The sequence below is a fragment of the Neovison vison genome, chromosome 6, assembly GCF_020171115.1.
Source record: "Neovison vison isolate M4711 chromosome 6, ASM_NN_V1, whole genome shotgun sequence".
In the NCBI taxonomy this organism is placed as follows: domain Eukaryota; kingdom Metazoa; phylum Chordata; class Mammalia; order Carnivora; family Mustelidae; genus Neogale; species Neogale vison.
Genome location: NC_058096.1, coordinates 132,302,126 through 132,323,674, shown reverse-complemented (window position 1 = coordinate 132,323,674; position 21,549 = coordinate 132,302,126). Strand labels below are relative to the sequence as shown.

Sequence of the window (21,549 nt, the reverse complement as noted above, 5' to 3'; positions counted from 1 at the left end):
CTGTAATTCTCCAAAGCCTTTAGGAGAATAAAGATTATTTGAATTACAGGGAACTCCTGCCATCATTCTCAATTCTTCACTTTATGTACAATTCTAATTGCATTCTTGTTTGAGTGTGTGACTATTTGTCTCCATTAAGTAAAGTAGATGGACTTTCTGGGTGGCTATTCTTTGGCTCTGCTCCTTTGTCATGATTTCCAGCTTTGCTCTGGATGACTGAGGTCTGACTACTGTACCAAGGTAACATTGATACACCTACATTATCACTAACTGTAATCATAAAAAATCAATTATTTTTATAACTGGTATTTCTAGTGTTAACTGATAACAGTACAATTTTGTGGGCATGTACATAAAAGCAATCATTTATTGGGAGAGAAGCTTCTTTCTGAATGTGAATGTCTATCTTGGTAACTATTTATAATTAAAAATAATTTTTAATAAAGTGATAAGAACTGGGTTCCCCTCTGCCATCTTTTATAGTTATTTGTATACTTTTCCTTTATCTCTCCAACCTGATTTTAAGCATTATGGGATACATGGCCTTATCTTACGAAACTTTATATTTTTCACATTAGTAGAGCACAAAGCATGTAGGGTTTTTTTTTTTTTTGGATTATAAATGAGTTCCAGAAGCTGGTACTCATTTTTGTTCCTAGGATAGTGTTTCTAAAATTAACTTACATTAACCGAGCCTCTACCCTGAATAAAGAACAGTGTGGAAGAGGGAAAGATGATACAGACTTGGCCTGAGTTTTTGCCAAGGCTTCTGGAGGCATTGGTGTATGGCCAGATCTTCCAGTCTCTCGCAGGCCACATACAGCATTTTATGTTCTATTCTGGAAGCAGTGCAGACCCCTGGAGGGTTTTTAAGTTAGGGGTTCAAGAGCAGATTTTAATTTTGTAAAGCCACACGCCTATTCTCAGCCTAATTCTCAGCAATACTGCTTGCAAATTGGGGTCTCCTAATAGGCCTGAGGATTAGATACACCTTAGTAGTTGGTGCGTCTTATAATCGTGAATTGTTTAAAAATATTCTTTGTGAAGTCGGGGAATTATATAGTTCATTTTGGAAAAATGTCAATCAAAAATAATTTGAAAAGTTCAGGCTCCTGCTCCTGTAAACCCAAGGATTCAATCAGGTTTAACCTACCAGTTTAATTAAATGTTTATAGTGTTACAGGGGATCATATAGTCAGGTAGGATACAGACTTTGTGGAGCAAGAGTAATCGGTCAGTTGTAGAATATAGTGTGAGAAGAAGAACAGAAGTGGGAGAGTATGTCTAACTTGCTGGTAGTAGTAGGAACGGTGGTTAAGAAAGTGATTCAGTGATATCCTTTTTTAAGCTTGGAAACAACCTGGGGCAAGGATTGAAATGCTGGTACCTGCCTTGGGTTATAGACCCAGGGTGGTGAGAATGAGGACAATCTGAAATGAGCTTAGGATGTGAAGCAGAGAAGTGTATGTTACTGTACTGGCCATCAATTCACAAAGAGCTGGAGAAGGACAATGGCAGGTTGCCTGGCAGGGATATTTGTATACCTTATAAACACAGGGGTAGCATGCCTTAGGGAGAAAAAGAGAAAATGACTGCCTAGATTCTTTCTCCTCTTGTCGCCTGCTGGTCTACTCCAAAGTAGTGAACTCCCTTGCACCTTTAGGCTGTGTCATCTAGTTCCTTACACTGCCAGTTGGAATGCTTGATTCTGTGTCCTGCAGTGTGGTGTTTCATCCTAGTCCAGATGTGGCAGGAGCCCGAGCGCCTGGCATCTCAGGCAAGTGAGTAATTGGCCTCCAATACCAGCACCTTTGGAAGGAATGCGGGTAGTCAGGGGACTCCAGGGAGGCATGTGAGGTTTGTTTCCAATACAATCCTGAAGGACAGACAGGATTCTGAGAGGCAGAGATGAAAGAGGAAGGCATTTTAATATGAGCAATGACATAAAGGAAGAAACATGTGTGCTGCATTTAAGATAAAGCAAGTGCCTCGTTGACTTCAACAGAAATGTGACCATTTCTTAGCCTATATTTTCTTGACTTGCAGTTATTGCATTTTTTTCCCTTTTAAAATGTACTCCAAATATATAACTAAATGTTTATTCCTTCATTAGTTTTTGTTTGTTTGTTTGTTTTTGTTTTTTTGTTTTGGTATGAATAAATAGGTGGAAGAGGAAGCTGGAAATGGAAGACTCCAAATGTGAAGCTGTCCTTGATTCAGCCAACAGTAGGGGTCATGGACGGTCTTGAGCAGGGAATGGGGTATTGAAGAGTGAGGGGGAAGGGTAATGGGGTTTAAACCACTGCCTATAGTTCATCATTTATTTCTGCTTGATAGCCTCACACAGCCTCCCTTTTAATCTATTGGTGGTAATACATTGGAGCAGTAATAGTAACACTACCACAACCAAGACTCAGCTTGTTTATCTCCCTACCCTGGTTAGTCTCTAGCTCCTTGCTCTGCTTTATTGTTTTAATAGCATTAAGTTAGCAGTCATCATATACATATATAGAGAGAGATAGCTCTCTCTATATATATATATTCATTTAGTTGTTTTCTGCCTGTTTGCCTTACCAGAAAACTTCACAAACTAGAGACTTTGTCTTGAGCAGTTACTGCCAGTATCTGGCAGTGTTCTAAGCGCCTGATGGGGTTCTAATGTAACTCCATTGAACCATATGTGTGCTATGTGTGAACTATTTGGTGCTGATTCTTTGTAATCTGTTGATACTTGCTTTTGTGATGAATTCATTGTCAGTTTTCAAAAATATTCCATGTGTACCTATAAGAACATGCATTTTTAAGTTTTTTGATGAAATATTCAATTTATGTGAATTAGCTCAAGCTAATTATGTTTTTCAAATCTATAATTGTTCTACTAAAATCTACATCTTATTAATTTTTTGTCTACTGAATCTATTAACTACTGAGGGAAATACATTGAACTTTTCACTATGATTGTGGATTTGTCAATTTCTTAAATTTTTATTAATATTAATTTTTCATATATATCTAGGCTTGTATCATAAGCTGCACATAAGTACAGAATTTAAAAATTTTCCCAATAGCGGCACCTGGGTGACTCAGTTGGTTAAGCATCCAACTCTGGATTTTGCTCAGGTCATGATCTCAGGGTCATGAGATTGAGCCCCATATCACAATCTGTGCTGGCTTGGAGTCTGCTTAAGATTTTCTCTCTCTCCCTCTCCACCTCCCTCTTGCGGTCTCTTTAAAATAATAAATAAATACAAATTTTCTCAATCAATTATTGGATTTTTTCAATATGTTGTGATACTCATTTTGTTTTTTTTGAGAGGGAGAAAGAGAGAGAGCACCCCTTGTGCACAGGTTGAGGATAAGGTATATGCAGAGGGAGGGAGAGAGACAGACAGACAGAGAGAGAGAGAAGGAATCTTAAGCAGGCTCCATGCCCAATGTGAAGCCCAGTTGGGCTTGATCTCAACAACCCTGACATCATGACCTGAGCCGAAATCAAGAGTCTGTCGCTTACCGACTGTGCCACCCAGGTGCCTCTGTAGTGATACTCTTTATCCTTAATTTACCTAATACTGCTTTTTGCCAGCCTTCTTTTGCCTGGAGTATCTTTTTAATCCTCTTGCTTTCAACCTATGTCCTTACTTTTTTTTTTTTTTTTAAGTGTGTTCTTTATAACAATTCTTTAAAAATAGCTTAGTCTTGTTTCTCTGTGTTTAAATTCATGATTTTAGTCTGTTGTGATTAACAATATATGGAATGTTTCTTCCATTGTATTTTGTGACACACCTTTTTCTCCTTTCCCTGCTTTCTTTTCTGGCTTTTGAGTGAGTAGTGGACAATACGTATGAAATAATGGAGAGGTGTTAGGTGATACTATCATCTGGAGAGGGTCTAACTTTTTTCTGGGTAGTAGTTATAGTAAGGACAGATCACCTTGAACTAATGGGGGACTGAGTTGGTTTAAGGATGGTTTCAGATTTTGTGAAGGCTTTATATCTAAGATTTATATCTTTATATCTAAGAAGGAGGCCTTGAGGGTTTCCAAGACCCTTCTTCATCTTTGTGAATCTCCTGAAAACTCTGCTTAGTTTTTAACCTCTTCGCAGCCCCCTTCTCCTTATTGTCTTCCCCTGAATAATGTAGGATTCAGTAAGTGCCTCAAGGGTAAAAGCCAGGCAGAATGTCAGACTTAACTTCTCATTTGCTCCCTTTCTTACTGGAAGAAATTCCCCTCAAGACCTGGCTGCCTCTGTAGCCCTCAGCTGTAATCTTTGTCTTGTGAGTCCAGGAAAAGTGCTGCAAGCTCTAGGCCAGGGCATTCTGCCTTTGTCAACTGCCCTGAGAGGAACACACCATGCAGAATGTTTGGCTCACCTAGAGCATTCCCTTCCTTTCCAGGCTCTGGCTCCTCAAGTGCTGACTGCCTTCATTTGTCTTAGCTAGTCTTTGATATCTTCAAAGACCTGCTGCGTTTTTGTTTTTGTTTTTTAATTTTACTCAGATTTTACATTGTTCAAATGTTTCAGTGTTCTCTGTACAGCTGTGGAAATTTGTGAAATAAGCTTACTCCATCGTAGTCAGAAGTTGAGGTTTCATTCTTGTATTTTTAATTTCAATCACATTTTTCCCCTAGAAATTCTATTTGATTGGTTTTCAAATCAGCCTCATCATTTGGGGGGGTAGTACCCTTTTTCTATCTTATATTTCCTAATTCTTTCTTTATAATTTTAATCTTTTAAAATATACTTATTTTATAGTTTGAATCCTTTTAGATTATCTGAAATTCGCAGGGGTATAATTTTACTCTATGTTATCTGCTGACTCTTGCTTTGCATTTGCTTCTGCCAGATGCCCCAAGAGGTAGAAGCAGCTGAGAACCAATCTTTATGTTAATTTCTTGGCTTGGGATTTCTGAAGCCATAAAGCTATTACATATTTAAATCCCAAATGTGAGTGAGCAGAGAGATATGGTTATGGAAGAAGAAGAGAGATATTTTTTTCTCCACTCAGAAGTTCAGACCTGTACAGATCAACTTTCTTGTCATTTTGTTTACTTGTGAGTGGATGTTTCTTAGGTCATTCTTTCAGTGAAGATACGAACCACATACGGGATTCTGACGTATTTGTGTCTGTATAGTCCAAATTTTCACATTACATGGGCTCAAGGTCTTGGCTTTTGTTTCTGTGAGGCCATGAAGGCCAGCCCATTGGCTACTGAGCTCAGCACAATCCCTTAGGTTTTATATAAACCCTCAGGGATATGCTTCATTTTCTTGTAAGCTCAGCATATATGAAGATATTTACAGACTTTATTCCACGTTTTTTGGTGTTTTTAGGTAAATGTTTTCAAGTTATCTAGTGCTTCATAATCCCAGAAACAAAAGTCTTAACTGACATAATTTATATTGCTGGCTTATGCATGTTATCTATTATTAGGTATCACCAACAACATTATTATTTCTACAGATACATAAAACCTGAACATTTGGATTTAATGTATATTAAATTATGTGTTATGTGTGTGTATAAAATATATATAACATTTTATAGAACACATAGTTACAATTATGTTCTATAAAAATATCTTACATAACTATATTTAATGTATAATATATATTTATATATAACATATAATATGTAAGAGTATATATAATAGATTACAAAGTCTTATGATAACTGGTCTGTCAACTGAGTGTATGGTTAGTAGATACAGTATATGTAGATCATGCTACAGAAACACAGTAAAACTGAGCTTATTGAAATAGTGTAAACCACATCATTCTTTTCCCAACTACATGTCCTGCTGACTTTGAAATTTGTTTTTAAAACTCATATTTCCTTAGGGTAACTAGAAAATGCTGTGGATTTGTAGCTTTTAAACCCTAAAAGATATATCTACGGGAGTGTGTATTTATCACTTCACATGTACCCATATATATTATTTATATTAGAAATAAAATTTTTGTATTTTGCATGAAATTTTATGTCCTTTTTTCCTTTGTGTAGGAGGATACTTCATCGAGACTTGAAATCAAAGAATATATTTCTGAAAAACAATCTTCTTAAAATTGGTAAGATTTAAAAAAATATGTATTCCAGAAACATGGGAGAATATATTCTAGATGTTATCAGTATATCACATTGAAATATATAGTGCCTAGAAGTGTTAGAGTAATCACTGGTTTATTTTAACTTCTCAAACTTTTGTTTTTACTTGGTTGGGGCCAACAGAACCCCATTATTTTGTTTTTTAGGACCTGATACAAATTGAAGTGTAAGACATTTGCTATATACATGATAGATTGAACTAATAGTTTTTGAGTTTCTATCCCATGCCAAGCACTGTGCAAGTATTTAGAGTTGTTTTACTAACTTCGTTAATTAGTATAGGTTTCCCCCTTATTTTACCCCAAGCAATTAGCAGTTATCACTGGTAATGAAATTATTGGTATCATGGATTTGTTAAATTTTAGTTCTTCTTCAGAACTGTACCTCCATTCATAACAGTTACTGGATTATTCATTCTTCCTGTAAGATGTTCTTAAAGAGAGAAAGCCTAAAAGCATACAACTAGTTAGATGTGTAAAGAGAACTTAATGGATTCAAATTTTTATAGGCATGTTCTTGAAAGGTCTCAGGTCTTTTATTTGAAATATTTCCTTTATTGTAATTGAAGAATGAACTCTTCTTGCTTTGAGGAAATTGCAAATCATTATATTCTTATATTCAGCCCCCCAAAATCATTTTGTTTGTTGTTAGGCAGAACTGAAATAGCTTTTTTTCAAGTTGCTGGTTCCCCAGAATTCCAGAAATAAAAAGCTTTAGCTTATATAATTCACCTTCCTGGCTCAGGAAGGTGAATTATATAAGCCTATGTTTTTAAAACTATGCACCAGCATTGTCTAATTTTAAAGATACCATTTTCTTCTTTTCTTTCCCTTTAAATGATATGAGTCATTGCATATTAAAATTGCCAAATTAGACAGTTGTTACTTTCCAGGCTGCTTTTCATTGTTTTAAAGTATTCAAAAAAATTTATTATTATTTCAAGGGGATTTTGGAGTTTCTCGACTCCTAATGGGATCCTGTGATCTAGCCACCACTTTAGCTGGAACTCCCCATTACATGAGTCCAGAGGCTTTGAAACACCAAGGCTACAACACAAAGTCAGACATCTGGTGAGTGGGCAATGGGCTGGTCCAGGTGATGTATATATCTGCTGCACTGAGAGGACAATGTGTTTCGTTCTGGGGCTCATTTACTTGTTACATCCACTCACTTTATCCTTTTGAAGTATGAATTCATTCTTTGACCAGAGTAAAGGAGGGTTTTTTGGATTTGGAACTTGATGATTTCCATTATGCCAATTTCAAAAATTCTCTTTATTTATAGATTACTCTTTTTATTTTTATTTTTTTCTTCTTCAACCACAAGGAAAAGTTCTTAATGTGTCACAAACATTAAATATTGATAGGTTTCTGCTGGCCTGTTAAAGAAAGTATTTGTAATCCTAAACACTGTGCTTTACTTTATTTAAGATCAACTTCCACATCTGTGGGGGAATTTATGGCTTTATTTTTTTTTCTTCTTGATGCTTATAAGAATTTTTACAAAGATACTAGCTTTTAAGAATAAACTTTAAAAAATTTCTCGGTTTTCAATGATAGATACATCTGAGATTTCTCCATTTATCTGAGCTCTTGTACCAAAGGAATTTCTCATTCCTTGTCATGGAACCAGTTTAAATCTCCGTGCAGAAGCCATGTGGAAAATTGTATTCTCTTGTTAGCAGTAGATCCTATTTAGGGAAAATCTCTTTTCCTTTGAAGAGGAGTCATATAATTTTCGGCTTGTTAAGGGTTGAAAGGACAATCTAGCTGAGAGCCTGTTAATTAAGTAAATAATTATTGTATGCAAATCAACCTAAGTAGTTCTGAGCTTTCAGAGATGAGCAATGTGAAAGATTATGTCAACTTCATTCTTCTAAAGAGGATAAGGGAAAAGTAAGCAGAACAGGGGATAGGCCTTTGGATTTTCATAAAGGTCATTACTCATGTTCTTGTTCTGATGCCTTCTGAGTGGGAGAGAACACTGTCAACATTAGATCTGGCTATGACAGATAACCATCCATTCTGTCCCTTTAGTTCACTCTTGTGATTATTCATTTCTAGGTTCTTCAGTTTTTTTCTTTCATTGTTAGCCTGTTTCTATCCTGATGGTGTTTTCCAATTTGCCTATCATATTTTCTCTAATCATAACCTTCCCCTAATACCTTCCCCAAAAACCAAAACTAAAACTAAAATAATAGACAAGACCTCAAAAAGTATGTTCAGGGGAATGAGTTTCTATATGTTTTGCTTTATTAAGCAACTACTATTTGCCAATGACTATGTAATAGCCCTTAGGATATAAAATTTTAAAAAATAATAATAATAGGATTCCTGTCCCTGAGGAGGAGTCTTCTTGCTCTTTTTAGAGTGCTTTCTTCAGTTTGAGATCAGTCTTGGGCTTTGGATTGGATTTGAGTTCCATATTTACATCTCTTTTTATACTTAATTTTTTTTAATATTATGGCATTTTAAAAAGATTCAGGAGCACCTGTAACTCCATTGGTTAAGCATCTGCCTTTAGCTCACGTCATGATCCTGAGGTCCTGGAATCCAGCCCTGAGTGGGGCTCCCTGCTCTGTGAGGAGTCTGCTTCTCCCTCTTCTACTGCCCCTCCCCCATGCTCTCTCTCTCTGTTTCTCAGATAAATAAATAAGATCTTAAAAAAAATAAAAAATAAAAATAGATTCAAATATGTAATTTCTTCATGATTAAAATTACATGCTATGCCAGAAAGCTGTTTATGTCATGTCATTTGGATTAAGACGAAATTAATTTATGAAGCCCATCGTTAAGCCTTTTGCATCACATGTAGCAAGAAAGCTGGCTCTTTGGGGCAGGTATCTACATCTGCTTGCCAAATCAGATGTGTCTCCCCAGAAACTTGGGCAACAGTACCCACAGACAGAGGAGTAAAGCATATAGTCTTTATGTCTCAGTAGTTTTTTTTTTAATTAAATTTATTTATTTTCAGCATAACAGTATTCATTATTTTTTCACCACACCCAGTGCTCCATGCAAGCCGTGCCCTCTATAATACCCACCACCTGGTTCCCCCAACCTCCCACCCCTCCGCCACTTCAAACCCCTCAGATTGTTTTTCAGAGTCCATAGTCTCTCATGATTCACCTCCTCTTCCAATTTACCCCAACTCCCTTCTCCTCTCTAACACCCCTTGTCCTCCATGATATTTGTTATGCTCCACAAATAAGTGAAACCATATGATAATTGACTCTCTCTGCTTGACTGATTTCACTCAGCATAATCTCTTCCAGTCCCATCCATGTTGCTACAAAAGTTGGGTATTCATCCTTTCTGATGGAGGCATAATACTCCATAGTGTATATGAACCACATTTTCCTTATCCATTCGTCCATTGAAAAGCATCTTGGTTCTTTCCATAGTTTGGCGACCATGGTCATTGCTGCTATAAACATTGGGGTACAGATGGCCCTTCTTTTCACGACATCTGTATCTTTGGGGTAAATACCCAGGAGTGCAATTGCAGGGTCATAGGGTAGTTCTATTTTTAATTTCTTGAGGAATCTCCAGAAGAATCTTGAAGAATCTTGAATAATCTCTTCCAGGCCCGTCCATGTTGCTACAAAAGTTGGGTATTCATCCTTTCTGATGGAGGCATAATACTCCATAGTGTATATGCCATTCCGATCAAAATTCCACTGGCATTCTTCAAAGAGCTGGAACAAATAATCCTAAAATTTGTATGGAATCAGAAGAGACCCCAAATCGCTAAGGAAATGTTGAAAAAATAAAGCTGGCGGCATCACGTTACCTGATTTCAAGCTTTATTACAAAGCTGTGATCACCAAGACAGCATGGTACTGGCATAAAAACAGACACATAGACCAGTGGATCAGAGTAGAGAGCCCAGATATGGACCCTCAACTCTATGGTCAATTAATTTTTGACAAAACAGGAAAAAATATACAGTGGAAAAAAGACAGTCTCTTCAATAAATGGTGCTGGGAAAACTGGACAGCTATATGTAGAAGAATGAAACTCGACTATTCTCTTACACCATACACAAAGATAAACTCAAAATGGATAAAAGACCTCAACGTGAGACAGGAATCCATCAGAATCCTAGAGGAGAACATAGGCAGTAATCTCTTTGATATCAGTCACAGCAACTTCTTTCAAGATATGTCTCCAAAGGCAAAGGAAACGAAAGCGAAAATAAACTGCTGGGCCTTCATCAAAATCAAAAGCTTCTGCACAGCAAAGGAAACAGTCAAAAAAACAAAGCGGCAACCCACAGAATGGGAGAAGATATTTGCAAATGACAGTACAGACTAAAGGTTGATATCCAGGATCTATAATGAACTCCTCAAACTCAACACACACGAAACAGGCAAACACATCAAAAAATGGGCAGAAGATATGAACAGACACTTCTCCAATCAAGACATACAAATGGCTATCAGACACATGAAAAAATGTTCATCATCATTAGCCCTCAGGGAGATTCAAATTAAAACCACATTGAGATATCACCTTACACCAGTTAGAATGGCCAAAATTAACAAAACAGGAAACAACATGTGTTGGAGAGGATGTGGAGAAAGGGGAACCCTCTTACACTGTTGGTGGGAATGCAAGTTGGTGCAGCCTCTTTGGAGAACAGTGTGGAGATTCCTCAAGAAATTAAAAATAGAGCTTCCCTATGACCCTGCAATTGCACTCCTGGGTATTTACCCCAAAGATACAGATGTCGTGAAAAGAAGGGCCATCTGTACCCCAATGTTTATAGCAGCAATGGCCACGGTCGCCAAACTATGGAAAGAACCAAGATGCCCTTCAATGGATGAATGGATAAGGAAGATGTGGTCAATGTGGTTGAAGGTTCTCCAGAACCTTCCTTTTGCCACAGAGCTGAGATCAATGAGGTAGAAACCAGAGATACAGTAGAAAGTATCAATGAAACTAGAAGCTGGTTTTTTGAAAGAATCAATAAGATTGATAAACCATTGGCCACACTAATCCAAAAGAAACGAGAGAAAGTCCAAATTCATAAAATTGTGAATGAAAAGGGAGAGATCACAACACCAAGAAAGTAGAAACAATCATCAGAAGTTATTATCAACAGTTATATGCCAATAAGCTTAGCAACCTAGATGAAATGGATGCATTCCTGGAAAACTATAAGCTCCCAAAATTGAACCAGGAAGAAATCGACAACCTAAATAGACTGATATCTAGTAACAAGATTGAAGCAGTGATCAAAAACCTCCCCAAAAACAAGAGCCCAGGACCTGACGGATTTCCTGGGGAATTCTACCAAACTTTCAAAGAAGAAATAACACCTATTCTCCTGAAGCTGTTTCAAAAAACTGAAGCTGAACGAAAACTTCCAGACTCTTTCTATGAAGCCAGCATTACCCTGATCCCCAAACCAGGCAAAGACCCTACCAAAAAGGAGAATTTCAGACCAATATCACTGACGAATATGGATGCTAAGATTCTCAACAAGATCCTAGCCAACAGGATCCACCAGCACATTAAAAAGATTATCCACCATGACCAGGTGGGATTCATCCCTGGGCTACAAGGATGGTTCAACATTCGCAAATCAATCAATGTGATACAACAAATTAATATGAGAAGAGAGAAGAACCACATGGTCCTCTCAACTGATGCAGAAAAAGCATTTGACAAAATCCAGCATCCGTTCCTGATTAAAAAGCTTCAAAGTATAGGGATAGAGGGAACATTCCTGTCTCAGTAGTTTTTATCATAGTCCTTTTTTTTAAAAAAAAAAAAAAGAGGACTTTTTAAAAAAATACTTTAAAAAAAAAACTACTCCCTAGTATTGCATAAAGAATTATAGGAATATTCCCAATATGGGAATTATTGGACTATCATAAAGAATATAGGAATTATCAGAAATATCAGAATTATAGGGATATAGAATAATAGAAATAGTATTGCCATGATGTTTTAGGTTTATAAAAATAATATCTGATTCAGGCAAAACTTAAAAAAATCCCAAACCTCCCACATATAAAAATACAGGAGAATTTTAATATATTTTGTGTGAGCATTTGGTCAGCTCTCCTTGCAGAGATTATTAACTATTCAGCAAGTACAAGCCAAGGATTTATCATCATCCTGACCCCAAATAACCACCTTATTATGAATTTAGTAATTACCTTGGTTGTATTTGAATCAAAATGGACTTATCTGGTAATGAATTTTCTATTGCTGAACCTAAAGTGGAAAGAATAACAGAGAACTATTAATTATAGTGGCAGATACATAAGTGTGATGAGTAATCTTTGGGAGACACTCTTAGAAAAATTAGATTGAATGAGGTTGAGAATTTCTTTTTTTTGAATCTCAGCCTATAGCATCTGTTTACTGTGGAATATTTTCTTACAATTAGAAACACTTGTGAATAATTGACAGGTGTTTTGTTTTAGCACCAATAGCTGTACATATTATATTCATAATGCTTAAATGAAGAATTGGTATAATACTAATTATATTTCATCTGTTAATGTTTGCCCATTGCAACTGTATCCTCTTTTTGCAATCTGTTAAACCTTTTGGGATTCATTTATTTATAGCAATCAAGTACAGATAAGTCTCTCTTAAAAAGGTTTTAGGTTCCAAAAGTTTATAAACACTATTCAGCAAGTTAGAATAATTAAGTGCATTGAGGACAATACTTTGAATAATGCCAATATATATAAGCAATTGCTGAACAGTTTTTCCCCCTCACACAAATATATGAATTGTGTTCCTAGGCCACCTCTTTAAATTGATTGAAATTACGAATGGTTAGAATTTATTATTTTGGTAGGAGAAACAAATAAAGGATAATACTATTGGAATAATGGTGCTATAATTAAACAGAAAAGAAACAATATTTCATTGTTGGTCTTATCTATCTTGTTGTGGGAGGTCAACCAGATGGTTCTCTGATCTTGTGGCCCTATATTCTTCAGGTGATTTAAGTGGAGAGAATGGTGTTGAGAGTAATAGTGGTGTCAGAGTATACTCTGTAGGTCTCAGGATTTTGTAAAAACCTGAGATCTGGTCCAGGGGTTGGCTACATAAGGGATACTGTAGGAGTCTGTTCACACTCAGCACTGGAGTCAGTCTTTAGTGATGTTGGGCAGAAATGTCAGACGAGGTTTAGCTAAAAGTAGAAGAAAATAGAGAGGAACCAGCACCTGCCTGACCTACCATAACTAAGGAAGTATTCACACAGGAGAGTATTCCCAAATTGGACAGGGAAAGGAAGCAGGGTAGAGAACAAGCCTATTTTCCAGTGAAGAATTTAAGAAAGGGAGAAATACAGGCCAACTTGGCAATAGTTTTGAATAGCTAATGTGGAACCTGCAAGTAGCTGGGAGCCAACAGCCCATCTTGGTGAAGGAAGCTGTGGAGCAAGAGAGCCCATTTCTCTCACCTTCCCATGGTCCGAGAAACTCCTGTGTGAATTTAGAACTAAGGTGTCAGTCAGGGTATCTAGGAAGTGAGAACTGCTGTCATTGTCATTATTTTCACTCAACAGAAGCTCAAGTAGGAAAACACTTCAGTCAAGTGCAGTAGATCTGGATATTAATATCTTTTCTCAATGACTAGCATGAAATGACTGACACAAAATCTGAAAATAATATCTAGCCTGGTGAGTTTTACAAGGTCACAATACCACTGCAGCCACAAAACCAGAATTGCTACTGTCTATGGAGCGCTTACTCTGTGATTGAGGAGAGTTAATGCACTAAGTGCTTATATACCTATATAAATGCATTTGTTACTACAAAAAATTATACTATATATATTTTACAACCTGCTTTTTTTAATTGCAAAAGGAAATATTGCACTGCCTTAATAAAATATATTTACCTATCATTTAAATGTTTACATTCTCTTTGCAAGTATTCTATACTTGGACATAGTAATTTTTCAACCAGTAATGTTTATTAGACATTGTTTAATGTTTTCTTTGAAGATTTTCTCTTTGTTTTTGTATTTAAGCATTTTTAGAGCACAGGGTATCTGGGAGTGGATTTGCGTTTATCCTACTTGGAGTTAGTTGAGCTTCTTGGGCATGTAGATTGATATAATTCATCAAACTTGAGAAGTTTTCAACCATTATTTCTTTGAGTATTTTTATCTCTTTTCTTTCTCTTCTTGCCTTCTGGCATGCTGTTGTGCTTTGTGGTCTCCCACATTTCTCTAAGACATTGCTCATTATTCTTCATTTTTCTCTCTGTTCTTTAGGTTGCATAATATCTGTCAATGTATCTTCAAGTTCATTGATTGTTCTGCTAGTTAAAGTCTACTGTTAAACCCCTTTGGTGGATTTCTTATTTCAGTTATTATACTTTTCAACTCCAGAATTTCCATTTGGTGCTTTTTTATAATTTCTGTCTCTTTATTGATATTCTCCATTTGGTGTGACATTTATATCATACTTTATTTATTTAAACATGGTTTCCTTTAGTTCTTTGAATGTATTCAAAATGCTACTTGGAAGTCTTCATCTGTTAAATCTGACATCTGAGACCTCTCAGGTAGTTGCTGTTTTCTGCTTTTCCCCCTATGTATACATTTTTCTTGTCTCTTTGCATATCTCATAACTGGTAAAAACTGGACATTTTAGATAATATATTATACCCAACTCCAAACATTTATTTTCCTCACTCCCTCCACCTCTCTGAGACCAGGTATCTCTTGCTTTTTTACTCATTTAGTGGCATTCCTGGCTATTCTAGTGAAACCTATTTCCCTTCCAGCGTGAAACCTCTAGTGTTGATCCTCAGAGTATAGCCTCAGGCACGTGCACAGTTAGCCTTGGGATGACAGTAGTTTTAGCAAGGCTCTCTGTCTCTTTCCCTGTTCTGTTTGCTGTTTCTGTTGGTATTACACTCAATTGTTAGCCTCCACTAATTGCCACCTCATTGCTTTTATTTTCAACAATGCCCCAAGGCAGGAATTGCTCTCCAGTCTCTTCCAATTAAATCTGAGTCTGTTTGCAGATGTAGTTTTTGACGCCAGTCTTTGAGGTTTGAAATTTGCCTATTCTTAGCTATCTCTTTCCCTGATTTTCTCTGATAAGCTAACTACCCTATGGTTTAGCTTATTGTCCTCACAGAGCTACCAATCTCCTTTTAATTGCTTGCCACCAAATTCTTCATTGTTTCCGAGAGCTGGAGTTTAGGCTTGAATTTCCTACACTCTGTTCCAAATAAAGTTAGTCTCTTTGGGGAGAGCTTCTGAACCCTCTCTTTTTGTAACCTACCTTTGCCCTGGGCAAAATCTCTTGAGCACTGCTGAAGGTAGGGACATGGTCCATTTTTCTTAGAGTGACAGTCTTGCTTGTGCCAGGGACAGTAGCCTCTCTCTTTGGCGTGCCTCTCCTGGCATAGAACATCTACCCTGTGAGCAAGCTGGGGCAAAGGTGATCAGTGATCAGGACCCCAGTGTTCTCTGCCCACTGTTCCTGGGGTAGAGCTTCCATTCTACCAGTACGGACTAGGTAGAGAAAAGGAGCTCTTAATATCTTGGTTACAATCACCTGAAATTTAATCTCTCTAACACATAGCTGGGGAGATGAGAAATGCTGGAAGCCTGCCCCTCCTGGAGAGATAACCAAGCCCAGAACAGGTTTCTGGAAGAAGGAGATCCCCATCTTATTGGCTACACAGGCTCAGAGTGAAATTTTTGTCACACGGAGCTGGGGGAGTGCCTCAAGTGCCACAAACTCTTGTTTTTACTGAAATTTAGTAGATTTTCTTGAATAAATATTTCTTCATTTACTTTATGCCCTTAAGATGATTTTTAGTGACTTCAAGTTGTTGGGGGTCTTTTGTAATTTTCACCAGTCATAGTTGTTTTACTAGGAAGCAGGTCTGCAGAGCTCCTCATGATGCCATTTTGGAACTGTTCTCTCCAAGGCCTTACTGCTGGAATTAGAGATTTTTATTTACTTTTTTCCTCTGTTAAATGGTGGGAACAAAACAGCCTGGAACAGGGAGAGGTTGGTGGAGACTAAAGAAGGGAGATAGTTAGGCCTTCTATTAATTTCCTGCATTCCACTATTTCTGATGCTCTGCCCATCTTAAAAGAACATATGGAAACTATCAGAGATGATTAAAGCAGTTGGAGCAGAGCCATTCAACCACACTGTGATCTCCCTGTTCTCATCTCTCCCATTGGTGTTGCTCCCATCTTCAGTTCTCCATTGGCCAAATTCTTATGGTGTAGGGGGCATGGGACCACCATAGCAGAGAGAGAGCCGATGATGTTCTTTCAAACTTTGTGCTCAGTAGTGGAAGAAAGTAATTAGACTGGTATAAACAGGACAAAATTCACCCAAACTTTGTTTCTAAAATTTTGGGGTCTTTCCCCAGATATGATAGTATATTGGCATGATATGGTGGAAAGAATGCATTCACCTTTGCTTTCAAATATTCTTTTGAAAATTCAGTTCCCCAGACACGTTAGCCACATTTTGAGTGCTCAGTAGCCTCATGTGACTATTGGTCATTGTATACAGAAATATAGAATATTTCTGACATTGCAGAAAATTCTGTTGGATGGTCCTGAGGTATTCTGCTGCAGACCCTTTAGGCATTATCCTGGGATTTTTCTTGAATTCTAGCAGCTTTTGGATTGAGCAGATCCTCTAACTGTTTCCACTACTGTTCTTTATACCCACCGTGTTTTCAGTAAGTATTTTTTGACTATTTTGAAGTTACTCTGTTTTGTGATCCTTCAGTCACTCCATTGATTCCCTCTGCTTCTTCTCAGTATCCCTGCTATTACTGTGCAGGCCATACGGCAACTGTGGCTTATCTTCACTTCCTTGTACTGTGAGGTGTGCAGGGACACCTCACTCCCTAACTTTGTTGAAAACGTTGCCCATGGGTTTTGGTTTTGGTATCGAGCTGCTCTGTTTTACATGGGAATTTAAGGAAGATCCAGATACTATGCTTCTGATGTAGCTGCCCCTTTTCCCCAAATATTCAGAATAAAAATTTTAACAAAATTTCTGCATGATTTGTATGCATATTAAAGCTCAGTGAGAACCAATAGAGGTTCTGGGACATGATAGGCCCTTATAAAATGGTTGCCATATAATATTGCTTCTGAAGTATAAGTTCAAGCCATCTAGTGTCTTTCATTCTATTTAGATAAAGTTTATATTGATATTCAACTCCACCTCAGTACAGACTTACATTTAGGTTACCATACACTGAAGCAAAACCCACTATTCTTTTTCTAAATTTCTGTTACAATTTATTCAATTGCTTAAGTTTTGTGTACTCTTTTCTAGATGGATATCAGGATGATCCTCAATTATGTAAAATAAAAATATTATCTAGAAGATCAGTAAAGCTGCCCCAACCCACTGGAGTCATGCATTGCTGTGTGTTAGGCTTCTCTTGGGCTGAGTTTGGGCAGATTACAAAGGGTAAATTTAGTTACCTTGAGACAAGACAAAGTTTGAGTTACATTTTCAGTTCCTTATCGACCTGTGCTTCAGAAATCCTTTGGGTAGTTCTGGTCAGCATGGACAGATGGCAAGTTTATGGAGTTCAGGTGTAATTTGCTTCACACGCACCTGATCCCAGCCTTCCCTTTCACTGCTGAATTCCCTCCCTTAGGGATTTATTTGCTTACTTCTTCACAGTTGGCTGTATTCTGGGAAAATGAAAGGAATGCAAATCTTAGACTTCTAAGCAAAATGCACCTCTCCCCCCTACCTTTTTTTTTTAACTTACGCCCCTTTAATTCCCCCCAACCACCTCCCCACTTTCACATCACCAGATTTAAGATCTGGGAGTCAAGTAAGAGAAAAATACTCAAAAAAGGATGGAATTGATGAGTTCAAGGTTATGGAATTATTCCCATATAGAAATGTTTTGTTGGAAATTGGAAAAAATTAAAACCATGGGTACACAGATGTATAGTTACTAGAATAAAATTATAAATAATAGATGGATTTTAACTTGTAATAGGATAATAAAAAATCTTTTACCCGAAGTGCCAGGTGGTATCTCTAATCAGATTATATCCATTCCAGGTGGGTGCACAAGGATAAGAACTGGTCCCTTTCTATAAATCACTGGCTGATAAATGAAGTCTTTTCCATGTGCTCAAGTGCAAGTAAATCTTACTAGATCAAAATGAGACAGGTAAATGGAAAGCAGTATGCCTTCAGTGAAGTCGAGAGGATTTCCAAAAAAGAGAATAGTCTTGTATTAAAATTGATTACTGAGTTAGCCCCTGCATCTAATTGTTCTATACTCCTTTAGCCAGATAACTTCACATCCTTGTGTAACTTTAATACATCCATCACATGTGGCTTTGGTAGGGTTATGTCTCCATAAAAGCAGGATTTGACTTTGTGATCAACTCTTTGTACTTAATAGACCACTAACCCCCTTTCTATGCCAAGCAACAGAAAAAAAATGGCCAAACTTGCCAACCTTCCTTTTGCCACAGAGGTTCTCATTGTTTGTATGCTCTATATTTGCCATGGTCTGATGCCCTGCATGGCTTGTCTCAGGCCCCAGGGATCCTTGGAGGTGGCTTATGGTTCTGGGTAGGACCCAAAGAAAGCTTGGAAAGTCAGCCCCTGCCTGAAGGTCTTCTATCAGGGTTAGACATTTCCAATTCAAAAGAATCCTTAATCAGAAATGCTCTGATTGATTCAGCACTGAGAGGCAAGATGGCATGCAGTTTATGTCTCTAGAACCAGACAACCTGTGTTGCAATCCCAGCTCCCCCAATTACTCAATATGGAATCTTAACAATTGACCTAAACTTAATGGTTTCCTCATCTGAAGAATGGTCTGCTTCATTAAGATTGTTATGAGAATAGAATGATTAAATAAGTTAATATATGTAAGAAATATAGAATAGGGCCTAGCTTATAGTAAACGCCATTAAAATTTCAGCTAGTATTTTCCTTATTACCATTATTATTATCATTTGTATTATTGGTGGAGATAATAGTCTGCTTCCAGGACAGCTCAAAAGGTCCTATGTCAAGAATTGTTGCTCTCATTCAACCCTTCCAACCTGTCAGAGCCAGGAGAGTTTGTCTGGCTTTGTTCTGATTTTAACCCAAGCCCTGAAGAAGACTCAGCCCACAGGAGCTGAATTAAATCCTCAGAAGACAATGTGTGGGTACTGAGGGATTGATAAGTCTTTCTACTCCTTGGACCTGAGTTTCGTTCCTTTTTTCAGTGTTCAAATTATTGAATGTACATTAGATTATATAGCAGGGTGTTGTCAACGTAAATTTTTTAGAAAACATTTTTTAAAAATACTGAATGAGAACAGTACCAACACCAAAAAGCTGATCTAACATGTCACATTTCTGGGCAAATTACTTTCTTTCTCTGAGCTTTGGTTTTCTCACTGATGCAATGAGAGTTAAGAATTAGCAAATCTTGTAGACCTTGTGGCTCTGCTATTTTAAACATTCTCAAGGTTCAAATTAGACCCTTCTTTGGGGAAAATAAGTTAAGTATATTGGGGCAGTTTACAGGACACAAATACTTTCCATGTATCCACACAAATAGAAGTATTTGGTTTAGTTTGATGATTAAATTTTACTATTAATGAATAGCCCTTCCTTCTCTTTTTGTTAAGAAAACTTTTTTCATAGTATAACAAGTACTGACTTGATAGCATCTTTTTCATTTTCACCATTCTTATGAGTGTGTAGTGGTACTCACTGTGGTTTTAATTTGCATTTCTCTGATGACCAATACTGTCAAATGTCTCATGATTTGGGGCCATTTAGTGTCTCTTCAAGTCTTTTGTCCACTTTTCTATTGGAGTCTCTCCTTTTTCTTATTAATTAGTAGGAGTTCTAATTAATTACTTTTTTTTACATGTTCTGGATACCAGTCTTTGATGGATATTTGAATTGCAAATGCCTTCTCCCTCTCTGTATCTTCCTTTTCACCCTCTTAGTGATGTGTTTTTTTTTTCACGAATAGAAATTCATAATTTTGATGGAGTTCGTTTTATCAGTCCATAACCTTACTGGTAGTGTTCTTGACATTTTGTTTAGGAAGTCTTTGCCTACCCCAAGATCAGGAAGATATTCTCCTGTTTTTGTTTAAAAGCTTGATGTTATTTTTCATTGAAAATGGATGATTTTTGTGCATGTGTATGGTGTGAGATAGGAGTCCATATACTTAATTTTCCATATGGGTATTCGATTGGCCCAGCACAATTGGTCAAAAGGATCATTTTTTTTTCCTCTATATAGTACAGGTTGTTTTTGCATTAATCAAATGATTGAATATGTGTGGATCTGTTTTTGAGTTCTGTGTTTTGTTCCATTGGTCTGTTTTTTCTTCCTTGCTGATATCACATTTTCATAATTAATGCAAGTTTATAATGAATCATGCTATTTGTTAATATAAAATCTCCAAATTTGTTCTTAACTATCATGGCTATCTTTGTCCCTTTGCATTTCTACATAACTTTTAGAATTAGCTTGTCAATTCCTATAGAGAGTCTGCTAAGATTTTGATTGGTATTGCATTGAGTCTATAGATTGTTCTGGGAAAAATTGTCATCTTCATTATATTGACTCTTTCAGTCAGTTACGTGGATCTCTCCCTCTTCACCCCCACCCCCTATTTTAGGTGGTCTTTAATTTGTTTTAGTGATGTACTGTGGTTTGCAGTGTAGTGTCTTGCACATCTTTCACTGGATTTATTTCTACATATTTGACATTGTATGATGTTAGTGTAAGTGATATTTTGCATTTCATTTTTTAAATGTTTGTCACAGGCTTATTGAAATGACCTTTTATATACATAACCATGTTGAAATGCTTAATGACAGTTTAATATATTCTTATAATCTTTATATATATATTCCTTATATGTATACATATTTTTTTTTAATTTTTTTCTCCCCTTATTCTGAGTAGCACCTTTAAAACAATATTGAATAGAAGTGGTGATAGTAGACATACTTACTCTCAATCTCAAAATAAAAGCATAAACTTTCAATATGTCTCCAATAAGAATAATATTTACTATATATTTTATAGCTCTAAAAAATAACTGAAGAAGTTCCCTTCTATTCCCAGTGTGCTACGGAGTTTTCTTCTTTCAAAAACACAAAGGGAAGATATCTGTGCCTATTGTATTTGTTAAGCATCTGCCTTTGACTCTGGTCATGATCCCAGAGTCCTGTGACTGTGTCCTGCGTCAGGCTCCTTGCTCAGTTGGGAGCCTGCTTCCTCCTTTCCCTCTGTCCTTCCCCTGCTTGTGCTCTGTCTCTCTGACAAATAAATAAATAAAAATCTTTAAAAACACAAATGGGTTTTGAATTTTTTAAAAAGATTGTATTTATTTAACAGAGAGCAAGAGAGAGAGCATGAGAAGGAAGAAGGTCAGAGGGAGAAGCAGACTCCCCTCAGAGCTGGAAGCCC

General features: G+C 36.8%; 1 protein-coding gene across 5 annotated transcripts in view; it reads left to right on the top strand.

Moving 5' to 3' along the window:
- The window catches only part of NEK11 (NIMA related kinase 11), a 256,169-nt gene that overhangs the window by 83,483 nt on the left and 151,137 nt on the right, over positions 1-21,549 (top strand). For all 5 annotated transcript variants that reach the window (XM_044252388.1, XM_044252389.1, XM_044252391.1 and 2 more), the window contains 2 exons: positions 6,004-6,068; positions 7,049-7,175. In XM_044252388.1, the coding sequence (XP_044108323.1) occupies positions 6,004-6,068; positions 7,049-7,175 (192 nt within the window). The remainder of the gene's footprint in view (positions 1-6,003; positions 6,069-7,048; positions 7,176-21,549) is intronic.